Below are 10,848 nucleotides of genomic sequence, written 5' to 3' on the forward strand. Positions count from 1 at the left end.
AGCATTCTTTGACATAGGCAAAGATGGTTTCTTAACTGAACACCATAAAGCTTCAGATTGGCCTCGTAAAGGTTTAGTGCGCTTTAAATAGAACTTAAGAGCTCTCACAGGGCATAAGACTCTTTCTAGTTCATTGCCTACAATCTCCGATAAGCTGGGAATATCGAACGATTTAGGCCAAGGTCGAGAAGGCAGCTCATTTTTGACTAGAAAACCAAGTTGTAGCGAACATGTGGCTTTTTCTGACGAAAATCCGATGTTCTTGCTGAAGGCATGAATCTCACTGACTCTTTTAGCTGAGGCTAAGCATACCAGGAAAAGTGTCTTTAAAGTGAGATCTTTCAGGGAGGCTGATTGTAGTGGCTCAAACCTGTCTGACATGAGGAATCTTAGTACCACGTCTAAATTCCAACCAGGTGTAACCAAACGACGCTCCTTAGTGGTCTCAAAAGACTTAAGGTGGTCTTGAAGATCTTTATTGTTGGAAAGATCTAAGCCTCTATGCCGGAAGACCGATGTCAACATGCTTCTGTAGCCCTTGATAGTGGGAGCTGAAAGGGATCGTCCTTTTCTCAGGTATAAGAGAAAGTCAGCTATTTGAGCTACAGAGGTACTGGTCGAGGATACAGAGACTGACTTGCACCAGTCTCGGAAGACTTCCCACTTCGATTGGTAGACTCTAATGGTGGATGCTCTCCTTGCTCTAGCAATCGCACTGGCTGCCTCCTTCGAAAAGCCTCTAGCTCTCGAGAGTCTTTCGATAGTCTGAAGGCAGTCAGACGAAGAGCGAGGAGGCTTTGGTGTACCTTCATTATGTGAGGCTGACGTAGAAGGTCCACCCTTAGAGTAAGACTTCTGGGAACGTCTACTAGCCATCGAAGTACCTCGGTGAACCATTCTCTCGCGGGCCAGAGGGGAGCAACTAACGTCAACCTTGTCCCTTCGTGAGAGGCGAACTTCTGCAGTACCTTGTTGACAATCTTGAACAGTGGGAATGCGTAGAGATCCAGATGTGACCAATCTAGGAGGAAGGCATCTATATGTATTGCTGCTGGGTCCGGGACTGGGGAGCAATAGATTGGAAGCCTCTTGGTCAGTGAGGTTGCAAAGAGATCTATGGTTGGTTGGCCCCAAGTGGCCCAAAGTCTCTTGCACACATCCTTGTGTAGGGTCCATTCTGTTGGAATTACTTGCCCTTTCCGACTGAGACAATCTGCTATGACATTCAAGTTGCCTAGGATGAACCTCGTTACTAGGGAGATGTCTTGACCTTTTGACCAGATGAGCAGGTCCCTTGCGATCTCGTACAACGTCAGTGAGTGGGTACCTCCTTGTTTGGAGATGTACGCCAAGGCCGTGGTGTTGTTTGAGTTTACTTCCACCACTTTGCCTCGAAGGAGAGACTTGAAGCTTTTCAAGGCCAGATGTACTGCCAACAGCTCCTTGCAGTTGATATGCATGCTCCTCTGACTCGAGTTCCACAGTCCTGAGCATTCCCGACCGTCTAGAGTCGCGCCCCAGCCCACGTCCGAGAAGAGAACGTGGTTGGGAGTCTGAACAGCCAGGGGAAGACCCTCTCTTAGGTTGATATTGTCCTTCCACCAAGTCAGACAAGACTTTATCTTTTCGGAAATCGGGATCGAGACCGCTTCTAGCGTCTTGTCCTTTTTCCAGTGAAAAGCTAGATGGTATTGAAGAGGACGGAGGTGTAGTCTTCCTAGTGACACAAAATGTTCCACGGATGACAGCGTCCCTACCAGACTCATCCACAGCCTGACTGAGCAGCGTTCCTTCTTCAGCATCTTCTGGATGGATAGCAGGGCTTGATCTATTCTGGGGGCTGATCGTCTTGTTGTTCAGCAACGTCCTCATCAGATAGTTCCTCATCCGAAAACTGATGAGGAAACGGCAACGGAGTGGGCAACGTCTGGCTCGCTGAGTCCGGTAGCACTGGTGCATGCGTGACAGAGCCGGACGCAACATCATGGAACTGCTGCACAGTCTGTGAACTGTCAACAACCGTGGGTGCGCGAGGAAGCAGAGCGTCCACCCGAGACTGTCTAGACCGTCTGGGTTGTGCAGTCAACACCATACCGGGTTGCTGAGGTTGACGCACTGCGTCAAAACAAGTCACCTCTGCTGGTTGTTGAACGTCCTGAACGTCAACAACCACCTCCGAGCGTCACTTAACGTCAACGTGCGGCTGGCAACCCACACTGGGTCGCATCGGTGGGAGGAACCACCTCGACTGGCAGACGCGAGAAGGTTACCTCAGCGTCAACAGGACACACAATCGACCGGTTGGAAGGTTGTTGGCCAGAAGGTTCGGCAGCAACCTTCTCCGCATTAAAGTCCTCTATCAAGGACGCAAGCTTGGACTGCATGTCTTGCAGCAAAGCCCATTTAGGGTCTACGGGAGCAGGTGCGGCAACAGACGGGGTTAGCGACTGAGGCGGTACCGCTTTCCATCCCTGAAAGCCTTGTTTATGCATGACATAATTGTACAGCAAAACTTCAAAGGCTCGAAAACAGCTGTGAAGTTGACCTGTAAGAAACTTGGATCGTCTCCTGGCCAGGCGCCAGGGAGAGTCTACGAGATTTGAGAAGTCTATCTGGGCAGAGGCATGAACTCCCAAGCCGAGAACTTCTCTCGTGTCATATCAGACTCTCGCTCTATAAGCCAGTTTAAAAGAAGGGAAAGCAAAGGCTGTATCCCCCAAACTCCTCCTGGTGATAAACCAGTCGCCTAGCAAACGTAAAGCTCTCTAGGAGAGCGAGAGAGCACTAGCTTAAAAACAACGGCTTCGAAGTAGCTAGGCCTAGTGTAAGCTCTGACGTTTAGGCGAACGAGGAGCAGCAGTTACAAAAAGATCCGGACAAAGATCCTTAAAAAAAATCATCATGATTTAATTAAAGTCCATAGAGGGCTAAGCAGCTTTAGGCTCCTCTCCATCTGACAGACTCCTCAAGGTAATATCAGTAGGAGAGGGAACAGCAACTTCCTCATCTACAGGAACCTTGTCCGATAAAAGCTGAGTCTCAAGCAAGGGAGAGACCTACCGTGGTGGCAATGCTCTACAAGCAGAGTCCACACTCACTGGTGCATTAGTAGCGGACCAGGACGCAACGTCATGTAACTGCTTGACAGTCTGTGAACTGTCAACAACTGAACTGTCAACCACAACAGGTGCGTGAGGACGCACAGCGTCCACTTGAGACTGCTTTGACTGCCTAGACTAAGCAGTCAAAACAACTCTAGAATGCGGAGGTTGACGCACAGCGTCAAAACAAGTCAACTCCGATTGTTAGCGAACGTCTTGAACGTCAACAGGAGCATCAGCAAGTGGCCTAACGTCCAAATGCGGCTGAAAATCCACACGAGACCGCATCGAGTGTGGTTTTAAACAACCTGACTGACGTGACTTAGCTACGCCAACGTCAACAGGAAGCACAAAGGAACGTTAGGTTGGCTGAAAGCCAGGATATCGATGAGATAAACGGCTAGACTCAACGGACTAATCGGCAGAATAGTCTTCCATAAGGGAGGCAAGCATATACTGTATGTCTTGCCGTACAACCCATTAAGGATCAACGGAAATGGTTGTGGTAAGAGACGAGGGTAACGTCTGTGACCGCAACACTTTGCCAACCAAAAAAGACTCTCGGAGTCTGTGTTACGCTTTTGTTAGGCGGCGAGCAGTTATCCGATGACTGCATAGGGTCAGAGCTGTCCTAATGGCTGTAGCCAGGACGCTGGACCTGTCCTGAAAGGACTGACTTTCGCTAAAGGGCTTCGAAATCTTGTGACAGGTTTCTTATGCTAAAAGCCTTCGGATGACGAGGAGAAAAAACGTCTCTCTCGTCTTATGGTAGGGGAGATCTTGGTAAGATACACCCGATACCATAGAGGGAAACGTCTGTTCGTTGATCAAGGCCTCTCGAACCCATAAGTCGTTCGACATTACTTCTCCCCTGGGCTTGGGAGCTTGCAAGAGGTCCCGGACTAGGTGAACGACAGGCACAAACAGACGAACCCTCGGACGCAACACTGTAACACTTTGCGCATATCACTTTATCACTTCGATTTTCTGTTTTGCACTTATTTCACTGAAATCGAAACTTTTACTGATTTCTACCTGAAACACGCAATTCTACCCTTCATTAAAAGGTAGTAATTGCGAAATCAGTCGTATAATGCATGTTTATGATAAATGGAAAGTTAATCGAAGAGGCCTAATAAAGTCGGAGAGATATAAAATATATAGAGGAAAATCTATAATTAATTTATAACGTGATAAGATAATTACTAAAAGCCTAAACACACTTCCGTCTAGGGGAAGGGTCGGCCATTTAAAAGTGAAAGAAAGTCCATACTCTCTTTGTCACCATAATGAAATCTATCCAAAACGAGTTCAAGATTTAAGATAAAGATAAAACACCTGCATTGCGAAAGCTCAAAACCAGAATATAGTACTTCACCAATATGATGTGAAAAACTCCAGTTTAGCAACAGCGAGTAAAGTACGTCTTGTCGACACGTCGACAGAGAGAAAATTGAGTCTTTGTTTACATAAGAGCTGGGTATCTGGTCGACAGATGGCGCTGTTGGGCACACCCGCAACCTGTGTAGCGATCGCTGGCGAGTTTTTTTTCCGTAGAGTTTGTCTGTCGAGCAACAGAGTTGCAGCTATATATTCACCGGCTAAGTTAAATATTTAAAATTAGAGTATCATATATTAACCGTCAATTTAATTTCAACAATGCCCATTTTGCTTTATTATAGCCGCACTTCTCTTCACCTAGATATTATTTTTCCTTTTCACACTTTACAAGGATAGAACCCATTTCTCTGATTTCTCTGAATGTTTAGCATTAGACATAACATGACCCATAATACAGTTAGAAAAGATATGTCAGAGTATCATCGACATCATAACACTATAGCTTCATACACGTTAATTTCACTTCATTTCATAACACTTCACTCACAGCCTAGGTAAGGATGCCAGTATGGTTTCAGTTTACGAAAGGACTGTATCCTGCAGTCAAAAATTTTCACCCCTTTCTCTCTCTAATTCTATTATACACGTGGGGTTTGCTTAGGGGTTCCAGGGGAATAAATTCCCCCCCACCCCTCAACTACGGTAAGCAGCTCTTCTACACGAAGGACACTCGAAAATCAAACCATTGTTCTCTAGTCTTGGGTAGTATCACAGCCTCTTTGCGTTAAGAGTTCTCTTGCCTGTTTTTTGTTTTGAAGTTTATTATAGTTCATATATGAATTATCTATTCTAATGTAGTAACTGTTCTTAAAGTATCTTATTTCAATTCTTCATTAACTCTCCTGTTGTTTACTTATTTCATCATTCCTTTCCTCTCTCAGCTTTTTTCTGTTGATGGAGCCCTTGGGCTTATAGCATCCTGGTATTCCATCTATGATTGTAGCTTAGCTAGTAATAAAAATAATCTTAATAATAATAATAATAAATAATAATAATACAGGAGCCAAGCACCTAAGGTTTGGTTTGATCAGGTAAGGTTATGATAAATTAGTCTGCAACCTGCATTTCCCTTATTCTATTTTCCAGGACTGAAATGTCTTAATTTCTAATGAGGTAGTAAACGACTCATCTCGTAAATTATAAATTTCTTTACCGGCCTACTTCAAGTTTAGTATTATACCAGTACCAACGACATTATGCTAATAAAACCAAAATGGTACTACAAAGCCTCAATAGAAGGTTTGGGTCAATTAATATAGATATATATATTATCAGGTATCTGTCGGTTTATAGTAGACATTGTAGTGTTACAGCAGACTAGATTAAATCATTAAAACTACAATATTTACCTTATCCAAGGCCCTAAACATAATAACACAAAGTGACTTGTCTATCCCGTCTTTATAACAGGTGCCCTTATGTGGAGAAAGGGTTCAATTTCCTCTCGTCTGGTTCATCTTCAAGCATTACTTGTCAGGGGTTACATGACACCTCTGCCTGGCGTACCTGACTAGCCTAGGGCTGTTTGATCAAAATAGAACTCGACCTATCAAATATCTCACCATTGGCCTCAATCCTATACTTTAAAAGACCCAAATGAAACCAACATATGTCTGCTCAATCGATCCTTCCGTAAAATTCCGGATGACCTCGTCTAATCCCCTAACATTTCGACACTTCTTGTTCATTTTATGACAAAAACAAGAGAAGTTAATTTCATCCTGATCTCTTCCGTCGTTCGATTCCCTAGTCCCCAATGAAGGAATAAGTGTGACACGTACCGCTCTTGTCAGCCCTTGGACATCTGTCATAATCTGTTCAAACTCAATTTTTCCTTCCAGTTCCCTCTGTTGTAACAGAGCGATCTTCTCTTGAAACTTTCTTGGGCTTGGCGTCGCCATTTTCACGACGAATATGTTTGTTATGTTCCAATATTTTTTTTTACATATTCCCGACTCCTTCTTAAGATCTTTTAAAATACACTATTGTCTTTATCAATCTCTAATTTACTTCCTAACCACTCCCAAAATATTTCCATACTGTTTATTGTTTATTAATAAACATCAAAACTTATATCATACTAAATGTATAAAATATTTTTGTTTTTACAAGTAATTAAGTGACTGAAATGCGTAATTTGAAGAAAAAGGGGATAAAACATACAGTTCTGTTTCTATGGAAATGTTTCAGTAATTAGAACATATATACAATATTTCTTGAGAATTGTATGTAATAAAATTGCTAAATCTTCTGGACTGGAGTATTTGAGTTTTTCTGTGCGTTTCTCAAGGTCACATATTCCCATTTTCTTGATTAGGTACATTAAGTCATCATCGAATAGGAAATTCAGTTGTAGGAAAATTAAATAATGACAACAATTCCATTTTTTTTTACTTTCAGTAATAGAAAAATTGCTATAATAACGCTGATAGTTTTTGCCCGATTCGTTTATGTGTTCGACTAATGTTAATATTACTAAAAGTAAACAAACTCCTATCCTACATTTCGCAATGTATTTTTTATGATTATTATTTCAGTTGCGATGCGATAAAACAACTGACGCTTAAGGAGGGAATGAACTCCACAAAGGATTTTTCTTGAATTTTGCAATGGCCTAAATCATTTTTTTCCTAAACCAATAGAAGAAAATAAATTGTTTCTCACATAAATAAGGTTACGCACATTGCGACGCGCGCGCACTCTCATTTATATTGTATATCATGTTTTACGCCCTTTCCCCTTCCTGAAAGGGCGGCAACAAAAGCTATTGCTATCTAGTTTTCAACAGGTAATCATGATAATATGGCTGTTCAAGGGTCATACTGTATATTCAGCGATGATTGACTTACGTTGTGGTCACCCATTAAAGCACTTAACAGGCCCAACAGGGCCAATACACACACACACACACACACACACACACACACACACACACACACACACATATATATATATATATATATATATATATATATATATATATATATATATATATATATATATATATATATATATATGCGCGCGCGCGCGCGTGTGTGTGTGTGTGTGCATATGTGTGTTCGTAATAACAATAAATGCAGCCGAGTCAAGTATACTGCAAGACAAATGCCTCAAACCTGCTCTTATTCACACACATACACACACACACACACACACACACACACACACACACACACACACACATATATATATATATATATATATATATATATATATATATATATATATATATATATATATATATATATATATATATGCGTGCATGTGTATGTGTATGTATGTTTATGTAAATATACGTGTGCGTGTAGGTCTAGGCCTATATATGTGTATTAACCTAACTGACAAGTACGAATTATACTTAAATGTTCAAGCTGAATCTTAGGTCTAAGTCAGTGCATTACATTATACTTTAGCGACCTACCTACGGGAGGAAATAAAGAAAAGAAAAAAAAACATTTCTCCCGTTTTGCAAGTTAATGTCATGTACTGTGTGCCAACCTCCAATATCCCACAAGAATAAAACTTTTGGAGAAAACTGTCTTGTACGCCAGTACAAATTACTTTATGAATCACATGGGTGAGAAACATTCTTCACAAATAACCTATGAACTGAACTCCATTGACATGTCACCAGGGTAACGTCTGTGGAGAATTTTTTAATGGTTACGTTCTGAGTGGGAACTTAGTCCGGGAAAGTCTCCTTATAACAGTTACATAAAGTTCAACAGGGGAGGATAATGAGCACTTACTCTCGGGGCACAAACACCCTGCTAATACTTTACTGTCACAATTCACTAACCATCACTCTAAATGCAAAAGGGGGAAATTTTACTGTCCAGAGGCCGAAGCACTCCACACGTAGGATTAAGAATAATTTATGGCCTACTCTAGCTTTGTCAGGTCTATAGTCATTTCATTCTCAGGCTCTGTTCCGGCTCCGTCCCAGCTACCCCAATGAAATGCTGGACAGTTATTTTACGTTAATGTAAGGTAGACAAAATCCAAAATGGGAGCAGTGATGTAAAGTAGTTTAAAAGTTTAAAGATAAGGATCTTTACCTTCGAAGCAAATATATTAATGCAAAGTACCTCGCTGTTACCACCTATAGACTTACTTAGGTTTTCTCTTTAAATACTGGGTACTTTGTCCCGTGATTAACTATTCATTTCACACATTAAAATAAATAAGGGAGCAAAAATACTAAAGAGGTTTAATTAACCTAATATTGATTTATTCACAAATTTACATGAAAGAAACGGACATCTTAACAAAGGCAAAAAATGGTATAAAAAGAAATGCAATTCAAATAATGAAAATGATGGGTTAGACACGTGGTCTGCAACAATCAAAATCAAAATAGGGTCTGGCACGTGGCCCACGTGACCCAGAGACTATGCTAGTCTCAAACCAAAATGATAACGAAAAAATATTTACACACAATCCCACCGCACACAGTCCGAATAGTGTAATTAGCCAGGTTCCCTATCAAGTTAAAATTAGTCTAAGCTAATAAAAAATGGGGGAAAACTAAATGGCCATTGTTGTAGTACCTGCACTCTTTTAAGATTAGTCCTCTGCCCGTGATAGCTGTTGACCTGGTTGTTGCACTAATTGGCACGCTGTACTCTTGCCTGGCTCACCCCAAGAATTCTCACTGTAGCTGTAACTAGGTACACCAGGGTCCTCTTCTTCTCAATCTCTCCGACCGGCAGCAACCTTTTGTGAGTCGAGTTTTGGGAGAGAGGGGGGGGGGTGAGCCAGAAGTACATGGGTTCAATGACCAGGCAGGTCAGCTAGCCAGGGCAGCTTCTCGTAGAATGGGGTCGACACTACGGTCGAAGAGATCACCTCGCTTCACCTTTCCAGACAGGTGAAGAGCTTGATGCGCATGGTAATCCATTGGGGATGCCATATCGGGACTTCAGGACAGGGCAATATTTTCTTGCAAGGAGTGCAGAGGAGGCAGGATTTTGTACTAAATACTCAGATAAATCTTGCTGCTCTGAGGGAGGTTATATATACAACAATCCTGCCTAATCTGGCTTGCTAAAAATTAATATTTAAAATGATTAATTAGCAATGGACTGGTACGATGGGCATACATCTTAAAATTAACAAACCTTAATTGGTATTGAGAAATATAAGATGCATTAATTCAGCAGTATTGGAATTTATATAAAAATGTAGTTTAGGAATTTTAATCTCGACCCATGTAGTTTAAGGAAAGAACCAACATACGCCGGGGTTACCACTAAGGCCATCTGTTGTGCGTATCTACGCTGTGACGTCACGAGCTTGGCGTGCGCCACTGTCAACAAGTTTAGATTAGTCTTCCCTATATTTCGTTAAAGAAAACTAGATGTAGGAGAGAATGTTTAAGGGGTAGCTATAGTATTAGTAGAAGAGAGCTAAAAATACGATTGAAAGAAGAAGAGTGAAGAAAATTCTTCACACCCTGGGGATAAAGGGGAGAAAAAAGGGAGAGGGGTTAGTTCCGGCAAATGTGATTCAACTACTTGTTAGTATGAGCGAGATAAGGTTACTGGCTGAATGATGAGTGAAGTTGTTCTTCACATCATCGTCCGTTTAAAGTTAACAAAACGCCTTTAACGTTAATTGAAATCAATTGAATCAAAAGTTATGCTTTCACGTGAATTTGGGGAAAATTGAACCACGCAGGCAATGTTTCACGGAAGCGTTAATATAAGTAAATGATCAGTGTTAACTTGAAACGTACGATGCAATAATAATTAAACGATTAAAAATACTCAATTCTTCCCACCCTAGGGGTACGGATAGAGCAAACAAAACGTAAGCCAATATCGGTCGAGTTCAGCAACAAGTCCGGCCAAATGACAAATTAAAAATTATGGGGGTGAATCCCAATCCCGGTCTGACACCCAACGTTTTACATAAAATGATTTTACAAAGAAATTTACTGGCGTAATGAAAACTTTGTATTCATCGCCTGACAAAGGGAGAAAAGCTACTTCCTTCTCGGCGATTAAAGGTGAAAATTTGTTTGACACTAGCCTGAATGATAAATCGAGACGAACTAGGTCTATGGGGACATCGTATTTAGGACAGCTTGGGTCTTGGATGTCGTCTTTAAGAAAAACGTTTAAGATGGGAACATTAAAAACAATACTTAATTTCAGCACGAGCTGAAGGATGTCAGGGGGATTATAGCAACATGACAAGTTGTCAAGGCAAGAATTAAATTTACGCTTTAAGGTTAAAGCAAGTGATTGACCTGGAAAATGCTGCTGTACGACTTGGCAATAATAATAAATGCTTACAGTTGCGCCATATAAAAGTGAATGCAAATAATGAATGGCGTTCAATG

At 41.5% G+C, this 10,848-nt stretch overlaps 1 protein-coding gene across 2 annotated transcripts in view; it reads right to left on the bottom strand.

Moving 5' to 3' along the window:
• The window catches only part of LOC137636345 (CREB-regulated transcription coactivator 1-like), a 132,064-nt gene extending 125,643 nt beyond the window's left edge, over nt 1-6,421 (bottom strand). For both annotated transcript variants that reach the window (XM_068368752.1, XM_068368751.1), the window contains exon 1: nt 6,284-6,421. In XM_068368752.1, coding sequence (XP_068224853.1) covers nt 6,284-6,403 — 120 coding nt within the window. In that variant the 5' untranslated portion in view covers nt 6,404-6,421. The remainder of the gene's footprint in view (nt 1-6,283) is intronic.
• Between the last annotated feature and the right edge of the window lie 4,427 nt (nt 6,422-10,848).

Source organism: Palaemon carinicauda, unplaced genomic scaffold (assembly GCF_036898095.1).
Source record: "Palaemon carinicauda isolate YSFRI2023 unplaced genomic scaffold, ASM3689809v2 scaffold276, whole genome shotgun sequence".
Classification (NCBI taxonomy): Eukaryota; Metazoa; Arthropoda; class Malacostraca; order Decapoda; family Palaemonidae; genus Palaemon; species Palaemon carinicauda.